General features: G+C 39.4%; 1 protein-coding gene across 1 annotated transcript; it reads right to left on the reverse strand.

The window, feature by feature from the left end:
* Positions 1-14,809: 14,809 nt before the first annotated feature.
* KCNV1 (potassium voltage-gated channel modifier subfamily V member 1) lies at positions 14,810-20,416 on the reverse strand. Its single transcript, XM_047073795.1, has 3 exons — positions 19,950-20,416; positions 18,572-19,101; positions 14,810-15,321 (listed from the first exon to the last, which is right to left on the reverse strand). Exons 1-3 carry the CDS (start codon positions 20,414-20,416, stop codon positions 14,810-14,812), a joined length of 1,509 nt encoding a protein of 502 aa, XP_046929751.1.
* Positions 20,417-24,278: the final 3,862 nt, after the last annotated feature.

The following is a 24,278-nucleotide window of genomic DNA, read 5'->3' on the forward strand; positions in this document are numbered from 1 at the left end:
GCTCAAACTGAGCAGCTCTGAGATCATGACCTGAGCGGTGGTCGGACGCTTAACCCGTGGAGCTACCCAGGTGCCCCCTCCTTTTAAAAAAATTTTTTTTTGTATGGCATTTTAGAATTTCCATTTCACCTAAGAAAATAAACCTAACCTTTGACAGAATGTCATGGAAAGAAGAAGCATAAAAGAGATAGGTTCTGAAGGAGAATTGTCTTTCAGATAAACAAATGTTTTCTGTAGGAACCGCATGTTAATTTGCACAGCCGATGAAATGACAAAACTCCAACCTTCCTCTGAAGGAAAATAGATGAGGATCTTTATTAATCTTGATCAGGGAGATTGCAAAGTTGTTGCATAAACAACACAGTAAGAGTATCTTCTTAAATATGAAGGCCAAACGAAACTGATCTATGTTTATCCATGTAACTATTTTCTGAGCTTCTTTGGAGGAGATATATCTCTTTTTAATACAAGCAAAGAAATAGCTAGTGCCCTTTATAGTTATGCTGATATAAAGACAGACCAAGTGAGCCTGAGAGAGAAAATCCATTTAGAATTGGGTGATTATATGCAGTGTGGATGTAGAATTTGATTAAAAATTTAAATAAGCATTTTATTTTTAATAATTAAAATGTAATTCGGAAAGAAATTTTAGATAACCCCCATACTTCACTGAAATTGTAACTTTCCCATCTCTGCATTTTAAAAGACTGCATTATTAAACATTAGTCATCTCTTGGTCACCTTAAGTATCAAGTGAATTATTTAGAGAAGTGATCTGAGACTTTTAGTGAATCATGTATGTCTCTTTTGTGTAACTTTATTTCTTTTTTCTATGGAATAGAAATAAATATTTTGGTGCAAGTCATTGTTAAAGATAGAAACACATTGATATATATTTCAAATCACTTCATTTTAAAAATAAACTTCCTTTTTAGAGCACTTTTTGATTTACAGGAAAATTGACAATATAGTGTAAAGGGCTCTCATATGGAGCCTCACCAAGTTTCTCTTATTATCAATGTCTTGCATTAGTATGGTACATGGTTACTATTAATGGACCAATAGTGATGCAATATTGTTAACCAGAGTTCGTAGTTTATTCATATGTCCTTAGTTTTTACCTACTTCTTCTGTTCTGGGATTGCATTCAGGATACCACATTACATTTAGTCACTATGCCTTTTTAGGCTCTTTTTGGCTGGGAGTGTTTCTCACACTTTTCCTTGTTTTTGATGTCCCTGAATATTTTGAGGGTTGGTCAGCCATATTGAGGGATATGTTAGTTACTTCCAGTTTTGGGTGACTATGAACAAAGCTGCTATTAAGTATTTGCAGGCAGGTTTTTAATAGGAGCAAGAATTTTCAAATTAGGTAAATACCTAGGACTGTGATTGTTAGGTCAGATGGTAAAGCTGTATTTCGTTTTTTAGTTAAGAACCTGCAAATCATGGGAGCCTGGTTGGCTCAGTCGAAGGAGTGAGCAACTCTTGATCTCAGGGTCATGAGTTCGAGCCCCATGTTGGGTGTAGAGATTACTTAAATAAATAAAACTTAAAAAAAAAGTAACTGCACATTATCGTCCAAAGTGGAGGTTTCATTTTTCATTCCCACCAGCAAATAAGGAGAGTTCCTGTTGCTATGCATCCTTGCCAACATTTGGTATAGTCAGGTTTTATATGTGTGGTGGTATCTTGCTGTTTAATTGAAATTCCCTAATGACAAATGATGTTAAACATTTTGTTCATGGATAAGAGTGATGGTTCATTTTATGTGTCAGTTTAGGTAGGCCATAATATGCAGATATTTGCTTAAATGCTATTCTAGATGTTTCTGTGAAATTTCTTTTTGAATAAGATTAACATTTAAATCAGTACATTTTGAGTAAAACAGATTGTCCTCCATAATGTGAATGGACTTCATCCAATCAGTTGAAGGCCTTAAGAAAAAGACTGACCTCCCCCAAGAAAGAGGGAATTCTAACAGCAGACAGTTTTAAGACTTGAACTGTCACTCTGCCCTGGGCCTCCAGGCTGATGGCTCACCCTGTAGATTTTGGCCTTGTCAGTCTCCAGTAGTGTATATCAGTGATCTAAAGTCTCTCTCTTTCTCTCTCTCTTCACACACACACACACACACACACACACACCCTTATTGGTTCTGTTTCTTTGGAGAACACTGACAAATACAATAACTATCTATTCCAGTGTTGAACATGAAAAGTAATTGAATGATTTCTTGGTAAATCAGATAAATCTGAGTAACAGTGACACTTAGATAGTCATTATAGCATTTTTTTTCAGTGTTAATAGCTCTTGTGTTCTTTGTTTTTCTGTCTTGGGTAGCTCACATCCATGCTCACCTTAGTAACCTCAAATGTGGATTAGGGAAAATGATACCAACATTATGGTATGTGAGGGTAAGGAGATATGTAGGCTATGTCTGATTATATTTCCAGACTTACTGCAGCTCTAGAGAAAGAACATCTTTGGTCGTTTACAATTTATGTGAGTTGTAGTTTTCTTTAGCAACCTCAGAAATAATTACTATGAGATTCAGGAGCATCTTTTTTTAGGAAAAATGTTTTCTTTGTGACATTACCTTATGATTCATGATTCCCATTATTGTAATACTGAAAACACCTAATTCTATTTGGCTCTGATGCAGAATGATAGAAAGAAATAGGTGATTTTTTTCTTTTTTTTTTTTTTTTAGAGAGAGGGAGAGTGCAAACAGCATGGGGGTCAGAAGGGCAGAGGGAGAGGGAGGAGACTCTCAAGCAGGCTCCACCCTCAGCACGGAGCTGGAGGTGGGGCTGGATCCCTCCATCCTGGGATCATGACCTGAGGTAAAATCAAGAGTCGGATGCTCAACTGACTAAACAACCCAAGTGTCCTGAAATAGAAGATTTAAAGTGAGGTAAACTAAGGGGTGCCTCTTGGATCCCTCCCTTATGATGTGGCCTTAGATAAGTTTCTGTGCATTTGGGTACTCCAGTTTCTTTATTTGTTTACAGGGTGTGATGGTTAATTTTATGTGTCAACTTGATGGAGCTATGGAGTACACAGATATTTGGTAAAATGTTATTCTGGGTGTGTCTGTGAGGATGTTTCTTGATAAGATTAGCATTTGAATTGATAGCCTGAGTAAAGATTGCCCTCCTTAATGTGGGTGGGCCTCATCTAGTCAGTTGAAGTCTTGAATAGAACAAAAGACCGAGTAAGAGGGAACTCTTCTGTCTAACTGACTTTGAACTGGGACATTGCTTTTATCCTGCCTTTGGACTCAAACTGAAATATTGGCTCTTCTTGGGTCTTAAGCCTGCTGGCAATCAGACTGGAACTACACTATCAGTTCCCCTGGGTCTCTAGATTGCCAACTGACGATTTTGGGATTTAGCCTTCATAATCACATTGGAGCAAAGTCCTTATTATACATATACATATATATATATATATATATATATATATATACACACACACACACACATATATATACACATACACACACATGCATATATATGCACATATATATGACATTGAATATATACACACAGATATTTACATATACATAGATACATACAGGCATGTCAGATATGTATACACACACACACATTATTGGTTCTATTTCTCTGAAGAAACTTGACTAATAGTTTCTTTATATTACTGTTTTCAAATACTAAAGAAACTGCAGTAAGAAATACATTTTATCTAGTGACCCAGTAAACATCCCTCTGATTTGTGTATACACACACACACACACACACACGTAATATATAGTTTGTATATATAGTTTGTAATATATAGTTTTCTATAAAGTCATTTTCTTTTTTAAAATGTATTTATTTATTTTGAGAGAGAGAGAGAGAGAGAGCACAAGTGGGAAAGAAGCAGAGAGAGAGTGAAAGAGAGAGAATCCCAAGTAGGCTCTGCACTGTCAGAGCAGAATCCAATGCAGGGCTTGAACTCATGAATCATGAGATTATGACCTGAACTGAAGTTGGAAACTTAACTGACTAAGCCACCCAGGTGCCCCTATAAAACTATTTTCATATAAAATATAATTTTGTTAATGTCTACTAGAGCATAAGAAAGATTCTCAAACTAACTTTCTAGAGATTAGAAAATACTTAATTTAATGTGATATGTATGTCTGGTTGTCCATAATACACAAAGACAAAGTTACACATGCTGTTTATGCCTGGTTGAGTTTTTTCCTTATATTTCTCCATCTTAGTCAAGGATGAAGATGGTGGGCCAATGAAGTAAAACGTGAATAATAACAATTTCCTCTGTTTCACAATACAAAGAATGAATTAGTTGCAATCTAAAATCACAATACATATAATATCTAACAATTACCTTTCAATGTAAAAGAAAAACCAGATTGAAATAATTATAATGAGCTGCAATAATGAGTGCATTGTAATAATTTACTTCTTCTAGGCGTGAAGTTTAATTCAATTATTTATGTAGGGTTTTGAATAGCAAATGGATTTTTCTTGTAAAAGTTTTCTATTTTCTTCAATAACGTAATGACTAAAAGTTTGAGACAGAGAAATAAGATGTAAATATATTTCTAATTTTATTTCATTCAAACCTCCTTCATTATTAGTGCCCTCTTCAATGTGATACAACGTACTTTGGGATATGTGGGAGATAGGTGATAACTTTTGAATCTTGTTTGCCATAATGATAACAGTACTTTTGGAAACCTTCACATATGTTGACAGTATTATTAATTTCTCCCCCAAAAGTTTAGTCCATAATGAATGCTTAAAATACCAGTTAAATATACCACTTTTATTACCAAAATACTACACAGAAAATATTTGCCAACTGTGGTTGCTTTACATTTAAAAAACATGAAATTCACTTTTGAGCTCCCAATCTGTCAAGAACTGTGAGGTGTCTGAGATTTTTCCCTTTTCCTGGTAAAATATATGAGACTCCTGGGACAGAGATGAAGAGCTTTATTACTCATGGCAAATGGTATAGTATGAGCTCCATATTTCTCTTGCTTCCCAAGTCCTATGCAGGTGACATGGATATGACTGTGGTCGAAGATGCACGAGTAATAGATGTGTGTCACAGTTGAGAAACTCAAGTTAGGAAAACTGTAATGTTTAAAAGGCTTCAAGTAAACATGTCCAAACTTTGGCTCAAAGGAAGACATTATCTTTATTATCCTGGGCATCATACAAATCTACCTCTGTCTCAGAGGAGACACTATCTCTGTTTTCCAACATTTCATGCTATACAGTCATCCTTGAAAAGATATTCTGGAACAAGGCTATCAGTGTGTTTGCAAGATATGCAGAAATGCAAGAGACACATAGCAAATTGTCTCCCAACACTATCTCTCCTAGACCTTTCCTGGGAGAATCAGTACATTTCAGGATGATATAGTAAGTTTAATTAATTTTAGACACAGTGTTTATCACTAAGAAGCATAATTTTGAATGTATCACCTGATACATCATTTTAAAAAGCATACATTCCATTTCCATACATACTGTAGGAATAATTCTTTGGAAAATTGTGTGAGCCTTTTATTGTCTCCTTTGTCCCAAATTATGAACTAAATAAGGTAAGAATACCTTTTGTAATAATAGTTATAGAAAATGTACAGAATTATGTTGATAATCTTTGAAAATATTGGGGGGGGACTTAGTGACAATCAGTTTGCTATATTTTCGATTATTTTTTCCATTTTAAAGTTTTAAATATTTCTTTTTGCAGGGATATCATTAAAATTAGTACATTGAAATCTGTTATTTTTATTGAGGCTTCTACATGTAATAAGATTATTTTCTAAATTTGTCATCATGAAACAGAAGTTTGCTGAGGTACACTGGTAATTTGTTTCAAATATTGTCACTATTGAGGCGCCTGGGTGGCTCAGTCAGCTGAGAGTCTGACTTCGGCTCAGGTCATGATCTCCCAGTTCATGAGGTGAGCTCTGTGCTGACAGCTCAGAGCCTGGAGCCTGCTTTGGATTCTGTGTCTTCCTCTCTGTTCCTCCCAGGCTCGCACTCTCTTTCTCTCTCAAAAATAAATAGATTTAAAAAAAATTAATATTGCCACTACTTACACTTTAAGTTCGTTCCAGCATTAGATCTTAAACACATCCTATAATTTTCACATTATCATTTTTTAACATAATAAAGCAATATTTTACGGACAATTTGTTTTAATTCAATTAAATATTACTATTACCATCAACTGAGCGATTGTCATACTACTGATAACCTTTCACAAAATTCACAGAAAGCTTGAAAACCTCCTTGGAATACACAATTTTGCCAATAGCAGATAAAAATTACTTGTTCTGGTTCACAAACCACTGTAAATTATGGTACTATAAAATGAAATTGTGAAATATTTTTTTTAATTAGAAAATTTTATTTAATGTTTATGCATTTACTTTTGAGAGAGAAAGGGAGAGAGAGAGAGAATGAACACAAGTCGGGGAGAGACAGAGAAAGAGAAGGAGACCCAGAATCCGAAGCAGGCTCCAGCACAGAGCCAGACGCAGGGCTTGGGGCTTGAACTCAGGAACCTTGAGATCGTGACCTGAGCTGAAGTCGGAGGCTTAACCGACTAAGCCACCCAGGAGCCCCTAACTTGTGAAATCTTAACGTGTCAATTATAATGACAGACAAAATCATACACCACAAAATCAAGAAACAAAATTAAGTAATCGTTTTCTGGCCAACACATGCTTCCTGTACATCCTTCCCATGTCCCTTTCCCGCTGTTCTTATAATCTGCTGCCACCCTATGTGTTCAGATAACACAAATTGTTCCTAAATCTAAGAGTGAGAGTCACACAATTACTTCTAATACACATCTTGTTTTGGTATTAAAATGATAACACAGAGGAATACTGCACAAGAATCAAAAATAGATCTACTATTTGTTTTATAAAAATTAGTTTTATTTGACTCCAAGATGTGTGTTTTCTTTTATAACACATTCTTTGATCCACAAATCTACCAGTCTTTAAAATTTGGAAGAAGGAAGAAAAAGGCTGTTGTGGTATTGTTCTTGTCAATTCTGATATGGACTAGACAAACAGTGCCACAATACTTTTTTGTTTCTAGATCATAAATCATCCCGTTCATGTAAGTACGAGGTAACTAGTCCCTCCCTCTGCATATATACAATGTCTTCGAAAGGATGTCATATGAAATTAAATGAAAGACTTAGGCTCTGTGCTCTGAAAAAAAATTCTAGAAAAAAGATGTCAGAAATGGGTGAGAAAGATGATTTTGTTACTTGAATTATCCAATATATTTGCTAAAATTTCTCTGAAGATTTATTTATAAGATAATATGATGAATGCCAAGTGGCGAGAGAGGATCATTTGTCCAGGCATTGAGGATGTGGAATCAAACAAATTGATTTGCTTAAGTTATTAGCACATTTTATTAGCCCGTGTGAAAAAATGCATAGAATATTTAACTAAAAAGGGAGAGTAAAAGAGTACTAAGTTAAATAATTTATCAAATGTTCAGTGATAAGACATTTCTACAAATTATGATTACAAAGTTAAATATTCTATCTTCAAAGTTAAAAAGAAATTCCACGGTTATGCGTGGAGGAGTCATTTTCCTTTGTCTGAAATCTTAAAGGTAACTAGCTCATATGAGGAAAAAGCTATAAGTACAGCTAAAGACAGAAGAGTGGCTTTTATTTTTATATTTTTATTCATTTATTCTTTCTTTCTTTTCCTGATGGCTTGTGGTCCAGAGGATATTATTGTATATGAAGACCTTTATTTGTTTGTTTTTTGTTTTTAACTCTAGGAGCAAGGCCTCTTGCAATGAATTTCCTACAAAGTATAGTTTCCATAGAAACTGTAACTGTCTTTTATTTTCACATGTACCATTTAGAATTAGTTGACAATAATAATTATAGACTACTTTGAGATAAAACACTGGCTGTACAGCAAAGACATGTATAAAGACATGGTTTCAGGAAAATTGTCCTGGTTTACAGAAACCGAAATTATTTTTTAAGGAGGATTTGGTTTTCCTACTTAGAAAGATGATTGAAATTCTATCTATGCACCCAATGTGAAGTATTGAGGTGATTATTGTTACATGTCAAGGAACGTCTACTTCCCATAATTTCAAAATCTCATTTGTTATCCTAAAGTTTTGTTTCTGTCTCTTCCTTTTCCTCTCTGTGTCTCTGTCTCTGTTTCTTTGTCTCTGTGTGTGCTTCCATGCATGCATGTCTGTAGCACGCAGCAAACTTTTCAAAACTTCTTCTGTTCAATTATTATTTCTTTGGAAATAATTTGAATATTGAACAATAGAATAATGTAGAAAATCATATATCACCATTATCTTCTTTTACTTATAAAACTTCTTAGACTATAGACCTTCTAAAGAAGGCATATAATTGGAAGAAATGTCACTCGACTTAGAATATGAAAAGGAATTCCAAAAGTTAACTTATTTTCCATTACTTCGGATTTAGTTGCATCATGTTGTTGAAAGCTAAATGTGTTTATCTACCTCAGTGGTTTTACATTAGCTAATCTAGACACATGAAAGTATTTTTCAGAGTCATTGGATTTTTACTAGTGCCCTATTAAAATAGTATCATCCTGAGTGTGATGGTACCAACGCAGAAATGAATGGGACAGGATTTAAGTTATTTTGAAATTTCCCCTGAAATAGCATTTTGTTAATGCTATTTTTTTTTGTTTGTTCAAGAATAAAACTAAGTAGCATGGCAATAACAATTTTATGCAGCATCATTAACTATGGGTGCACCTCGGTACACAATAATGAAAAAGTGTTTTCTAAGATACCAAACTGAGGTAGAGAAAAGCATAAGCAGATGAGAATTTTCTCTATAAATAACTCTTTTAGGATGCGAGGGTCCAGTGGGGTAAATAATGTGCGGCGATGAGGAGCTGTGGCTAGTAGAAGAGGTGGATGGTGGCTACCGGCTGTCATTTTGAGACCAACTGCAATAAAGAATGCTCTTTTCTAAATTTTCATTTTCTAAATTTCCCTTAGAAAGAGGGTCCATGGGATTCACGGGGGGCTACTTCTGAACCTGTGTGGGGAAGCAGACCTGGGTGTTTCCAGGGCTTGACATTGGTGGCCATAAAAACCCATCGTTCAGATCTCCTCCTAAGCAGAGCACAGTTGACTGACAGCCTGAGCTGTTGTCCTCTGAGTACAGTGCCATTTCTGAAAGAGATGGGCTACTTCTCCATCGACTTGGTTGACGTTTTCTCAGAAATGGGCTATTATCAGAGATTGTTTTTATTCAATCCTTTTCTCTATTTTTTCTTTACAGATGTCAGATTTGCATCATGGTCTGAAGGTTCTTCCCACCTTCTCTAGACTTCTCCCGTTTATCCGTCAAGGCCTTCCCCCTCCACCTCCCCAGGTAAATGTCTTACATGTAATTGGTATTACAATAATCACTCGTCTTGGCATCTGCTTCTCAGAGGATTTGAATTAACACAGAGTTTGGAGAAAATATAAATAATTTGCAGTTAGATGTGGTAATAATGAGATATTTATTGGATATTCAGGTGTAGATATTGAACAGGCAGTTGCATACAAAAATCTGAAGATGCAGGAAGTGGGGGGGAGGGCTAGTCTGGAGACAAATTTGGAAGTTGACTATCAATGATACTTAAGCCATGAAACAGGATGGGTTTATGAACGGGGCAATGTAAATAGAGAGGAGAATAGATCTGAGGATTAAATCCTGATTGAACATCTCAACCAGAAAAGATGAATGAGCAGTGGGGTAGAGGGAAATCAGGAGAGTGCAGTGGACTGAAAGTCAAGAGAAGAAGGTGTGTCTAGCAAGTCAATAACCTTATAAAATGCTGCTGATGGATCAAGCAATATGAATTCTAAGAATTAATGACTGAATTTATCAGTGATTGGGATAATTGCTGACCCCGAGAAGAACAGTTTTAGGATACGTAGAGTTGGGAGGCTGATTTGAGTGGATTTTCAAGAAAGAATAGGGAAAACAGTGAATATAGAAATGGAGTAAGTGAATATAGAAAATGCTATCAAGGAGTTTTGCCATAAAGGAGACCAGGGAATGGGGTGTGTCCTAGAGGGTGATATAGGTTCTAGGAGCTTTAAAAATTCATTTGTTTGCTTTTGTTTTCATTTTTAAGATGGGAACAATTAATCATGTTTTTGTGTTAATAGAAATGATCCCCTAGCAAGGGGGAAAAGTGATGGTGTAATAGGGAGAGGGGGAAGGCTTCCTGAAGCAATGTCCTAGAGTTGGAGAGGAGGGGTTGGATGGACAGTTCAATTCACATAATAGGAGGAAAGGCAGAGTGAATAGGCACAGGTGGAGGTAGGTGGATAAATGTGGGTGTCGGCCCTTGTGGAAAATGTGATTCTATTTTCTCAGTGAAAGTGGAATGAAAAGGAGGTGTTAGAGGTCTATATTTATCTAGAGAGAGTGAATACATTCAGGAATTGCAGTATGATTGCCTAGCAGCATTAAGAACCCATTTGGGGTTGTAGGCAAGAATGTGAAATGAGAGCAGTCTGCATACATTGGTTTTTTCTGTACTCATGATCAGCTCTGCGGAGGCAGGCACAAGTAGGCACTGGACTGGATTTAATTAGGCTTTGGGTCTTACTGATTGAATACCAAAAAGGAAGAGGGGGGCAATGGAGTTGAGGGGGTAGGCAAGGGAGTGATTCTAATATAAGGCAAGTGAGGACATGGAGATGGTGAGTATTCAGGTTTCCCATTAACCCTAAAGACATCATGTAAGCAATTACCTGCAGAGTTTATGAGTAAAACTTTCCTTATGTGACGTTTTTTTAAAATTTTTTTTTTCAACGTTTTTATTTATTTTTGGGACAGAGAGAGACAGAGCATGAACGGGGGAGGGGCAGAGAGAGAGGGAGACACAGAATCGGAAACAGGCTCCAGGCTCCGAGCCATCAGCCCAGAGCCTGACGTGGGGCTCGAACTCACCGACCGCGAGATCGTGACCTGGCTGAAGTCGGACGCTTAACCGACTGCGCCACCCAGGCGCCCCTGTGACGTTTTTTTAAAGTTTATTTATTTTGAGAGAAAGAGAGAAAGAGTGTGCGCCAGCAGGGTAGGGGCAGAGACAGGGAGAGAGAGAATCCCAAGCAAGTTTCATGCTCTCAGCACAGAGCCCAATGCGGGGCTCAATCTCAGGAACCATGAGACCATGACCTGAGCCAAAATCAAGAGTCAGATGCTTAACTGACTGAGCCACCCAGGCACCCTTACATTTTTATTTCATGTATCAGCATGGCTTGGAGCAATGTTGGGAGTGCTGGTGCTTTGCGAAGGAAAATCACCAAGGGAAGCACTAACACATGTCATTTGCCAAATGGTATCTTGGGCCAGAATTGAAGGACTGATAAGACAGAGATATTAATGGCTAATATTTCAAAAGAGCAAGCTTTTCATGTTAACAAAATGTTTCAGTGAAAATGTTTGTCGAAGCATTAATCTTACCCTATGATAATATTTTGCTCGGATAACTTGGGCCAGCATATGTATTCTCTGCAAGGGCTTAGTCAAAAGATTTTAATAAGAGTAGGAATTCCACAATGAAATACAGTACTAAGATTTCTACCTCAGTTAACTTCTTTGTGCATCTAATTCATTATACTTAATACTACTTTGTATTAAAATGACAAATGCAACAATTCCTTGTATATACAGGAAAAAAACCCGGTAAAACACGAACATCACGCCAGTTCTACTAGAGATACCACAGTGATTTCTTAAAATTGCTCTTTTAGGTACTCAAGCATTACCTCTGTGCACACAAATGTTTTTAATTAGTGTTGTCTAAATAGCTTAAAGAAAGCCAATAATTCCATTATTGATATTTCCAAACAAATTAAATATATTGTTTTATAGCAATAAGTCTTACATTTCTGAAAAATATCAAATGTTTTTTTAAACGATGGGATATAAAATTAACAGATACTTCATATGTTACTTAAATTAAATTTGGTTTGCTTATATGTACATTGCTGAATAAGTACACTGATATTTTATATAACAGCAAAGGTGACTAAGCAGTGGTATTTAAAATTTCTTTTGAAATGTCCACATCTTGACAAAATATATACTACTAACATACCACATTTGTGAAGAACATGCTTAGAGTCTTTGGTGGTAGAAAAAAAAATCTATATAGAATACATATGGTTTTTTCATTTTTCTTATTTTTTGTTTTATAGCTACTAATTATTCTAAAGATAGTATTTTTCTTGTCTTATAATGACTGTAAGGCATGACAATGACCTTTCCTTATAATCAACATTCTACCTCTGAGAATAAGCTGAAATTTTTCTTAAGGCATAGTAAACCTCTCCATACACAAGAAATTGACTTGCCTGCCTACAAAGTGAATCCCTATCCACAACTGTGTGGGAATAATGAAATCTATAATATGACTTTTGGCAGTATCATTTTCAGGGTTCAGCAGATTAGGATTCATTCCTGGCTCTGTCACCTGTGTATGGGGTGTGTGAATTTAGCCAGGTTACTTCACCCTCCTATGACTCCATTTCATCATCTGTGTTCCCCTCACACTGTTGAATAGAATATTAAATACAAGAGAGTAGGACTTGGTCTGCTTTAAGAATCCCTAGTGCCCAGCGCACAAATGGGTCCTAAATAAGTATTTGTTGAATAAGTAAATGTAATACTTAAAGCAGGATAACAGTAATTGTTTAATAGGGATATTTTGGGATTAATGACATAATACATCTTGGGCATAGAGCACAGTCCTAGATCAGAGCAACTATTCTTAATAGGGAGAGTTCTAGAGAAGCCACAGTAAGTTTGGCTTCTGTGTCTTATCTCCCCTTCAGATTATGGGTGGGATTTATACTAGAATTAGTGGCCCTATGCTATCTTCCAGCACCTGTGCATTGTGTAAGAGGGAAAATATTTACTTTATTACCATTCATATCTCCTACATCTTTCACGATATTTGGGAGAAGTGAAAACAGGCCAAGTGGATTAAAATATTTTAACATACAACCTAAAGCTCATGACACCACTGAAAATGTTTTCAGAGCTTAAACACCAAACACCAGAGGTAATATATATGATATTTTATTGATTTAAGATGTGTATTTAAAACCTTACTTATCCAAAATCTGGACGGATTTTATAATCAATGGCATCTTATAATTGACTGGGTTCTCTCTTCTTTCCTTCCTTTCTTCCTCCCTCTTCTTCCTCTTTCCCTTCCTTCCTTCCTTCCTTCCTTCCTTCCTTCCTTCCTTCCTTCCTTCCTTATTTCCTCCTTCCTTTCTCTGTCCTTCCTCCCTTCTGTCCCTACCCCTCTCCTTCACTCCATCCCTTTTGTTTTCGTGGTTCATAATATAATAAAGTGTTTTAACTAGAATTGATGAAATATGGTATAGCCATATATTAAAGCAGTATTTCTCAATATGTATTTCTTATCACCACCCAACCCAGGCAAGGAGCCTTTTAGGCATTTTTTTCTCTAATTTTCCACTCCATGAAATTTTAACACCATAGGTATACTCTATATCTGTTTATGTATTGCGTGTATGTATGTGTTTTCTGAATAAAAGGACTGATTTTTTTTTCCCCCCTAAGAACCAATTTCATCCCTTTGGGACACTATTACACCCACTGAGAAGGCAGGTATTAAAGTGACACTCCATATCACTCTTAGTTTTTAAAAACTCATTTACTAGAATATTGGGAATCATCAACTAATTCTTAGGTTTAGAACTTTTGGTTTTAATCATATAACAGAATGTCTAGGAATTTTATCATTATCACGAATGACCGTCAAATGCTGTCAAATGCGTGCAAAGTTGGAACACTTGCTATTTACCCCAAAAGCCAGAAAGCTATCTATAATATTTTTGTTAACAAATAAAAGATTTTCAAGTTCATCCAGTGATATCAGTCAACATACCATTCTCATTTTATGAAATAAGACTATTTAATACTTTTAGTGTATATTTTTAGGATGTTCACTACTTCACCTTTACACATTCGTGATTTTAAAGACATAATTTGAACACCACATCAATAAAGAGATTTTTAAAGACCATCTAATTTCCAAGGGGTACAAGAGAAACCTGCTTTAGGCTACACTACTGCACTCCGTGGAGACGATGAGAATGTACAGTTCTTGAAGCCCCTGTTCTGTCAGTGGTTAAGCAGCCTGGGGATTCCCACCTCCAACAGTAATGACTGAAATCAGAAGTTAGTCCCTCTGTGATGAGTGGTTTGCACCAGAGGGAAGACACCATCTATGGCTATCAAATCAGGATTTGCACTTGCAAAGCTAATTGTTGTATGTAACAACTTTAACCGATGGAGGAAGGAGTGATTTATTTACTTGAAGAATGTCCAGTATGTTCTTAAATGTTCACTTACCTTTTCTCTGGGCCGTGTAGCTTAACTCACATTCTTTTTACATTAGTGGTGCAAAAAACCTTAAAATTAGTGATGCATAAAACTTTTAACTTTGTTGGATGTATTGCACTATTATATTTGACAATTCAGACATTTGGCCTACTTGTATTGAGTTATGTTAAATGACTATTTTTTGCGGCTCAACTGTGTCGAAACAATGTGCACTCGATTTGGGGGACGTGAACTATTCTAGCAGACCAAGCAAAATATCAGCAAAAACTAACACAGGTGGTATACTCAAAAGAGACTCTTCAACAGTACATAGACATCCATATCAAGGCTTTATCAGTTGAGTTAGTTGTACACAAGCTTTTGTAAATAAACTGAAAGTGGCTTCAAAACCAGAAATCATCTCCTCCACTGCTCCTAGTGCTTGCCCTTTCTCTGCCTTTTAACCGAAGCATCTCCATGATACTCCGGGCATAGACATCTCTCAAGTTCACACTGATGTATGAGTCAGTGGCTATATTCTTGGTAAGCTTCTTCAGAGCTTCGCGCTGTCTAACAGCTGCTTCCTTGAGCTTTAAGGTGAAATAGCAAGCGGAGAAGCGGTCGTTAATAATAGCAATAGGCAAGGCCAAGACAAGGATTCCTGATAATATGCACATGAAGGCCACGATTTTGCCTGTGGTGGTGTCTGGTCTAATGTCCCCATATCCCACAGTAGTCATGGATGTTGTGGCCCACCACCATGCACAAGGGACACTTGTGAAGGTTGTGTCAGGAATACTCTGCTCAGCAAAATATTCCACAGTTGAAAATATAGAAATTCCCACAGACAAAAAGAGGAGCAGTAGGCCGACTTCTTCATAACACTGGGTGATTGTCATCCCGAGTGAGCGTAATCCTGTAAGAGAACAACTGCTGTCAGTCCCTGGGCACCTCTTCCCTCCCCCACCCCTCCGCTTTCCTCCCTTCCCTCTCCTTTCTGACTATCCACCCACAAATGTGCATTTCACATCTAATATGTCTGCAGCATTGGGCAGTGGTTCTGGGGATAGAGATGAGAAATCATTATCTTTTTCTTCAGGGAGCTCATAGTCTAGTTGGTGGGGCCAGATTGAAAAAGACAGAAAGAAATATTTACTAAACACCTACTATTTATACCCAAAAAAGTGACAGATGAGACTAAAAAGCAGGCAGTGGATATATGATGGAAATTATATGTTAATCCACAAAATGGGAGGCCTTTGCAGCATCGCAAGTGGAGGGCTCACTTGGCAGACGTACATTTCAATATATCGCTTTGGCACACTTTTCTGATGCTGGTTTTATGCCGTCTCTTTACATTTGATGTGTCTGCTTTACTCACCCTCCCAATGAAGTTGAACATAATCAGGGTATTGTTATCTGAAAGCCAGAAGGGGTAAAAGATGTCCTCCATGAGAATAAAGTGAGTGAGGCATCAGTGACCAAGCTGACGTGAGAACATCATATGCAATCATGGGACATTCTTAACGGTTTACCATGTCCTGAACTCCCATGACACCCACTGAAATGTGCACCCTTAATACCAAAGCCATGGGGAAACATTTCCCTTGAGTACATAGAATTTCTGCTTTCCTGTAAGGAGATAGACTAGAATACAGATTATTCCTTTCACTGCAGAAAGGTATGGGGGACTGAAGCTACTAGAAAATTCATTCACTGTGAGGCAGTGGTGTGTTCCCTATTACTATTCTGAGGACATATGGAACCCCTGGGAGACACACCCAAGAGAATCCAATCCCATCTCTAGAGAGACTCAGCCCCTAAGGAGAGTCAGTTGAGCCCATAATGGGATTACAATTTGAATAAGGTATCTCCCCTGACAACTAGAGTTCCTGAACACTGCTAAAAGCTTATCCACGTTTTGAAGTCATATCAGTCTGAAGCCAAAATGATACTGTCTCTGAAGGTCGAAGTAATATCTCCTAGAATTATTTTAATTTTATTCACTAGAGACTATTTAAAATTCATTAAAATACCATTTGTGCTCTCATTATTTTTAAATTTTGTTCTTAAAACTTTGAGATATTCTTAAATTATGTACCAAGTATTTTTAAAGATTGAGGAATATTAATTTTGACGTTTAACTTCAAAAGAAGATTTTTTTAAGAATATCTTTAGAATACCTTTTAGAAAACTGGCCTTGATGTGTTTGCATTGAATTGTATTTCTGAAATAAACTGACCACATTTGAGAAAAACCACAGTGAGGAGACTGTTTTCATTTCAAGATGAAATGTTCTAAATAATTTTGTAAAGAAAAACAAAGTTGTCTGAATTTCTGCACATTACATCTATTAACTCAGATAATCCTCAAAAAACAATAGGAGATTGATGTAATTATTAGGCAATTTTACAGATGAGAAGATTGAGGCACAGAGAAGTAGCATAAATAGTACAAAGTTACTGAGCCAGGATTTAAACTTAGGCTCTCTGGCCCTCCTGTTATTCTATAATACCTCTCAACTTATATTTATAGTTTAATACATGGGGAAATATGTCACCTACATCTACATTTTGTTAAATGTAATGTTTAAGATAAAATTGTCAAATATTTATGGAAGCATTCATATCCTTTCAATAAATTAAGTCTTTATTAATACTTTGTACTGCTTTGGAACTGAAAAAAACCTTTGAAGACGTGACATTGTGGAAATTACTATTATTTTCTTTTTCTTTTCTTTTAGGAGCAAATGTAGTCTTTACTGGGTGTTTTTAAATTGAATCCTGTGAAGAGTTTATAAATACTAGAAGAAAGCATCCTATTATGTGTGTCAGAAAACAAAGAGTGGTACTTCTAAAAGTTGTTGGAAACCCCATTATCACATCGCTGGTATGGGAGACTAGCTAGGAAAATACACTACCGAAATTATGTTCGAATAAGTCCTAATTACCTCAGAGATGTGGGGGAAAAACATATTTGAGGTTAATTTCTCCCTATATTAATAGGAAGTGACAACCACCACAACCTTCTTTGAGGTGACCAACCAGGCACATATCTGGGGGAATAAGGTGGAAATAGCTAAATTATTTGTATTCATGTGTATTGTATTAATATGTATCATATTAACATGGCATCCTACTGGAGTGTTTCTTAACGTATGGTCCATCAAAATCACTTGTAAGCTTGTTAGAATGTATGCTCCTCGATCCAACCCCAAATACTAAAATCTGACTCCTCATGGATTGGAGATCAGAATTTGCCTTCTAACAAGCTTTTCAAGGGATTCTTATTCTTATTTTCATTAAAATCTAACATCAGTTAACACATATATACTCCAGAACACCCAACAGCCATAGGACCAGCCACTGAAAATTGCCACCCTCAGGGAAATAGGGATCATCTCTAACGGATTTGTGTGACTTCCCCTGACATCGTCTGTAACTTTCATGCACAATTGTTGTTGTGTGGGAACTTTTCTAGGGGGAATGTTCATTAGATTTTCAAGCCTTCATATGATACAAGCTAAAGAATTTCTGTTACCATCTCTCTCATTCATCACGCTTTAGGGACAAGACAATTCTTAGATACTAGACAAAGCATTTAGTAATTAGTATGTTCTGCTTTCTTCCAAAGCAAATATTTCTATTGCTTTGTCAAAAATTATGGGGCGGCCAACAGTGCCTGGTCATCTCACTTTCTGCATGGCCAGAGAAAGCATTGCCAAGACTGACTTTTTTTTTTTTTTTTTTGCCAAGGAATGTGTGTGGTAAGCCCTTCCTTGGACACAGAAGAGAAACTGGCTTATGTCCTTATGTATCATGAATAATTTCTGCATCTCTTTTAATGTGCTGTTTATACATATATTATCTAGAACTTTCTTGAGGCCGAGTGTCTTTAATTTTTGTACATCTTCTGAGCAGCCGGTTGAAATAAATTGAGGTTAACAAGTGGACAAATTGTTTCTTACATGTCATATGGAGAGAAGGAGTGTGGGCGGCATCTTCTTTATACTTGTGATAACAACTTCCCAGCACCATTTTGGTTGGGTAAAGTATGGGAGTTGGTAATTTTGAGTATCAATTCAGAGTCACTTCCCTGGGACTACAGTCAAGCACTAATGTTTACAAACAATGGCAAATTAAAAAGCATCACTGAAATTCGAATACCTGTGGAATGTCTGCCCAGCTTTAGCATGCGTAGAGCCCTGAGCAGCCTCAAGACCTGCACAATGCGCCCCACATTTTCCAGCTCCTGTGTAGTCTGGCTCCCACTCAGGCTCTCTACCAGAAGAGTGATGTAGAAGGGCAAGATGGCAAGGAGGTCTATGATGTTCGGCACCTTCCTCAGGAAGCGGCACCTGGCCCGCACGCACAGGAGGCGCAGGATGAACTCGCCAGTGAACCAGCTGATACACACGTACTCCAGGATTTCCAGCAGCTGCAGGTCCAGCCAGCTTAATTCAGCTGACATCAGGGCCATGTTGACGATGGACACCACCACAAAGATGATGGAGATGACCCCAAAGATTCGAGCAGCTGTGGAAGATCCAGGTTTCTCCAGGATGTTCCAGAGCTTCTGGCGGACAGTGGGACAAGGTCCTTGTGAGAAGTCCTGTTCGCTCTCATGTTGACTCTCCTGGTCTTCTGTGTCCTTCTTAAAGTCTAACGTTTCACTCAGCTCCTTCCTTCTGAAGTATCTTTTAGAAAAAACAACTTGGTGATTAGTCTAACTTTTTAAAAGTACAGAAGTAAAAAAAAAAAAAAAAAAAAATAAAAGATTAAACTTAGCAGAGAGGTCATGCTTTTTTATTTCAGTAAAATGCAGAAAATGTCCATTCAAATTTTACCCGCACTGTCTCCTGCCCACAGTACCCCAAAGTTCTCATTTAAGATTATTATTTTTAAAATGGTACTTTCTCGTTAGAAGTTTATACAAAAGGATTTATACATAGCAAGTCTACTTTAATGCATTTTATTACCCATTTTTCTTGTAACAAGAACAGAAGTTTGTCCTATGGAACCTTTTTGTGTGTGTGATGTAAAGGTATTCATGAAGAAATGGTACCAATAGCAAGATAAAAGGAAAGTCGTCATCAAAGTCCCAGAAACATTCACAGTCAAGGAACCAACTTTCTATCTTCTGTATTTAAAGCAGTTCTCCAGCCAAGTCTCAAGTTAAGGGTTCTCAGTGATAAATGATAATGCTCCCTACTGAAACCTACATCCCTATACATGCATCTTCTGGATCATAGCTTTTCTAACTCATTCAATCATCAAGTATTTATTGCAGGCCTGACCTCCTTTGTCTTAAAAACGGATTGGCACGCATTTATCCAAAAAAGGAGGAGGTTTAAAAAGTTCCAATCGAAAGCTGGCTTTGACACTTTCCGGACCCACCGCCACCCCACCTTTCAGCTCAGAAGTGGCCTCAGGTGTTTTTTAGGCCTGCGTTCCGCGAGGATTCCGAAGCCTCACATCTTATCTCTGCCGCCCTCTCTCCACTGCGCCCGCCTCCCAGCCCGGCCACCGCACGCCTCCCGGGTACCTGTCCCTGCAGCAGGAGTCGATGCTGAGCTCGTCGATGCCCCAGTATTGGATCTCCTGAAGGAAGGAGAGCGCGCACAGCTGCTCCATGACGTGCAGGCGGCCGGTGCGGTAGTAGTGCAAGACGTAGCGGAATGCCTGCGAACTGCGGTCGAAGAAGTACTCGTTGTCCACGGGGTTGGCATCGTCGCAGAGCTCCAGGGGGCTGGGCACGGCGGCCAGGGCCCCGCGGCGGCGGCACGAGGCCACCACCACGGCCAGCTTGCCCAGGCGCGTGTGCGGGAAGCAGGACAGTGCCTGCTGCGAGAGCACGAAGCGGCTGCCGCCCACGTTGACCGTGAAGCAGTCCCCGAGCGCCAGGGGCTCCCCTTCGCCCTCGCTGCAGAAAACGCTGGACTCCAACGAGGTCAGGGAGCAGCTGTCCAGCGACGAGTCCAGCGGCGCCCGCCCTCGGGAAGGCAGCTCCATCCCCGCCGCCGCTGCCTGAGGGCGCCACAAAGTTGGGGGCGCGCCGGAAGCCTCGGTCGGGCGAGGGTGGTGGCACGGCCCCTGGCGGCGGCCGGGATTTCCCTGGTTCCCGAGGGGGGTGCCTCCCACCCGCGCGCCCCTGCGCTCGTTCCCCCTCTGGCCGCTAGGGCGCGGCGAGTGCGCGACAGCAGCGCACGAGCCCGGCGCGCCCAGGCTGCGGGGAGGGGAGGGGGTCGCGCCCGGGCGAGTGCTCAGAAGCCGTCCCAGCCAGGGACAGCCCCAGGGCACACCTTCCGGGACTTACGCCCTCAGCCCCCGCTAAATCTGCGAGGGAGATTCCTAGCCCGGGAGGTGTACGTATTCAAAGCCTCGTTACTTAGGGGGTGGAGCGGGCGTGCAGGGGGAGGTGGCGGGTCTAGAGTGGAGGAGGAGGACAGGATGCCTCTTAGGGGAACGAACGCACGCAAGGGGGATGGCAAGACTCACTCCAGCCCAGGAGACAGAGAGGAAAAGTTCAGAAAGCCGAGGAAGTGGTAACCGGGTCAGAGTCCTTTCCAACTTGAGGATATATATTCCTCCGTCTCCTTTTACTGCGGCGGCTTCACAGGCCTCCCCGGGAGTAGTCGCTGGGGGTATGAGCACGTGGGGGAGGGGGCGCCGGGCGAGGGGGCCGCATCATCTGCTCCCATTCATTCTCATCCTAGTCTGATTGTCACTCGCGCTCCATTTTCTTCTCCCTCCGTCTGTTTCTGACCTGCTGGTTGAGAAATTGATGATGACTTTTAACTGAAGTCCCAGTGAGCCGCTAAGAACTAGGGGTCACCATTGCCTCGTATCGAGGCACTTTGCGCCCTTCGGTTTAGCCATTTCTGCCCGAAGAAGTTTTCCGGAGAGCAGGCGTTCTGGGCGCGTTCCCCGGCGCACAGCGGAGCTCTCATTGTAGGAGAAAGGGAAGGCAGAAAGACAAGGAATAGAACAAGCGTGGGCTGGGGCAGGAGTTTAAATAGTACCGACGGCTGGGTGAAGGGAGCAGCCGAGCGCCTTGCCCAGGTGAGACCAGAGGTGTACCCACTGGGCCCCTTGGAGTCGAGCCCCAGCCCACCTGTTGGACACGGGGTGGGGGCGGGGAGGAGGACAGGGTGACTCACCTTCCGCTCCTGGCACATCAGCGCAGCGCTCAGAGGCCGCGGCTGGTTAGGTAGCCTTTGGTAGATTCTCCCGGTGTACACGTGAGGTCTGACTTGACAGGTCCAGGAGGAAAACTGTGTTCGAGGCTGAGCTCTGCACTGGCGCTTGCTGCCTAGCCTCGCCTCATCTCCGCCGCCTCCGGCTCTGGCCCCTGGGCCGCCCCCGCCCGCGCTAGCGAGCCATTCGCGGTTTCCAGCACCAGCTGTGGGGAAAGCATGGAGCCGAGGGAGGTGAGACCGGAGGAGGAAGTGAAGCACTCCGTGACTCTGAATATCATATTCATCCTGAAGACACCTCAGGATTGCTGTTTGGATTCCCGTTTCCCTGATCTGTGTGCTCACAAATGCTCAAGAACAAAATTTTCCATGTCTGCTAAACTCAGGGTTAGGGAACTTATAGTAACTGCTTTGTGTAGCACGGTTCAAGGTTTTCTCATTTCCAGCCAGCAGATAGAATCCTGCATTTTCCAAAAGCCTTTGCAAGTGAACCGCACATCTTTTTCTTCTTGTAAGTAGTTTTAGAAAGTATGTATAAAGAGATGAGCAGGCAGCCTGGCACAGTGGGGAGAACTTTCTCATAAGTGGACTTAATGGGCGCCTGGGTGGCTCAGTCTGTTAAGCATCTGACTCTTGATTTCAGCTCAGGTCAGGATCTCCAGGTTCTTGGGTTTGAGCCCCACCTCAGTCTCTGCGCTGATGGCAGGGAGCCTACTTGGGATTCTGTCTCTCCTCTCTGCCCCTTACCTGCTTGTGCTCTCTCTATCTCAAAATAAATAAATAAACTAAAAAAAAAAAAAAAAAGATAAATGGACTTGAAACGTGGTTGTTTGGTTCCGGCTTTACCAAATGACTGCGGAACATCCAGCTATCATTTAGTTCCTGGACCTCCATGCCTTCCTCAGCAAACTTTCATGTTTCAATAAAAACGCTAAGCATTTCCTGTGGGCTTTATGTCAGGAAATTTTGTAGGCTCTTTACTCATTCAGTACCTTATTTAGTCATAATAACAATACCCCTTTTACAGAAGGAGGAAACTGAGGCATACCCATTTTACAGAAGGAGGAAACAGGCAAAACAGAGAAATTAAGTGATTTACTTAGGGTCACACATCCAAACTCAAACTCAGGACTAGTTATAAGAGGCTGCCCTCATAAACACAATGCTTGGGACATCTCCTTTCTGTGTGGCTTTCAAATGAATCAAAGTTGTGGTTGCTTTTATTTACTTTTTAATTTATTTTTGCAAATTTCTAATGTTAAATGATGTATTTTTCCTGATCTTTCAAAAAATGTTTATTGGGCATCCACTATACACCAGGCACTAACAGACAAGGTCCTTTTTCTTGTGGAACTAAAGTTTTTCCTGTGAGAATAAACAGCAACTTAAGTGAAAATTAAAAAAAAAATAGTATAGTATTTATAGGTTATGGTTCTCTGACAGCTATTCATTTGGTTAACTTTTGCCTCTATAAGGAGCTCTTCCATTTAGAAAATATGGAGGAGGTAAAACCGGTCAATACTTCATCAATATGTTTAGGTACTGTGTCAATTTGTCTAAGGTAGCAGAACTTCTCTTACACAGGAAGAAAAACTCCCTCAGCATCTCTATTACAGATTATTTGGGCATTGAAAAAATCCCACACTTCTGTTAAGCTTCATTCATACCTTAGTGTAAATAGCTTTCCTCAGAAGATTAGTATTAAAGGTCTAACCTAATTTTACAGAGTGTGGTAGGGAAGGAGGAAAGCTTTCAGAGGAGAATGACAGCTTTAGGTGAGAAGGGAGATCTTGGACAGGTAACAGAGGTTAACAAACTGTTACTGAGGCTTGCACTGCCACCAGAACCCTAGATTTCCGTTGTAGTTAGTGGTATCCTGTAGAAGGAATTAGAACAATAACCACCTTTTAAGTGTAAGGCCCACGCTAAGTATCTGAATTCTCAGAAATGGTCCTATGAAGTAAATACTGTCTTCCTTAGTTACAGATCTCAGCTCAAAGACTCACGTGCGCCAAGGAGCTTTCCCAGTTATATAGTGAATATATATATGAAGGGATCAAAATTGGGGTCTTTCTTACTCCAGATTTCATCTCAAGTGCCAAGATGAGACGCTAAAATTTTCAACTGGGCTTCAATTGTGGTTAATACAATTTCCACTATATAAAATAATCATAACTAGAGAGATGATGACTAGTTAACCAGTAGCATATAAACACAAATGACCCATTTTAAAGTATAGAGTTCTCTTGGGTAATAAAATTTTCTGCCCTCTTCCCTGTCCTGTTCCCTGTAATCTGTTGTCTCTCCTCCATTGATTCCCAGGTTTGAGTCTGAGAGTCCAATGAAAATGCAATGATAAATAAGGGCAGAAATAAGTCCATTCAAAGGATGTCCTTCCTGGTCCCTGATCTTGACCTGAGGTATACCCTAAAATATGTCAAGAAGTGAAAGGAGAATTGCTGATGAGTACTTGGGGGTGGTGAGGTCTTGCTTTCAATTTCCTTCCTACAAAGCCTGGGAGGAATGTGACTGTCACGTAGGAGGCAGCTCAGTACTGAGATGTGAAAACTCAACATTGTAATGACTTTGGGTATATTTTCTCTAGTTATCAGATGTTATATTCAGGTGATTTTCCATTGACAGTCTTGTTAGAAAATGCTCTACTGGTGTTTGGCTTT

Source organism: Lynx rufus, unplaced genomic scaffold, assembly GCF_022079265.1.
Source record: "Lynx rufus isolate CCGP_SWC_20201006 ecotype Redwood Valley unplaced genomic scaffold, mLynRuf1.p SCAF_12, whole genome shotgun sequence".
NCBI lineage: Eukaryota > Metazoa > Chordata > Mammalia > Carnivora > Felidae > Lynx > Lynx rufus.

Excerpts from the sequence above, each read along its gene's own strand:
- KCNV1 (XM_047073795.1), bottom strand. The coding sequence starts at position 20,416 with ATGGAGCTGCCTTCCCGAGGGCGGGCGCCGCTGGACTCGTCGCTGGAC. Across the intron at positions 19,102-19,949 it reads GACTCCTGCTGCAGGGACAG|ATACTTCAGAAGGAAGGAGC; the intron begins GTACCCGGGAGG and ends TTTTTCTAAAAG. Across the intron at positions 15,322-18,571 it reads GCTGGGCAGACATTCCACAG|GATTACGCTCACTCGGGATG; the intron begins GTATTCGAATTT and ends GTTCTCTTACAG.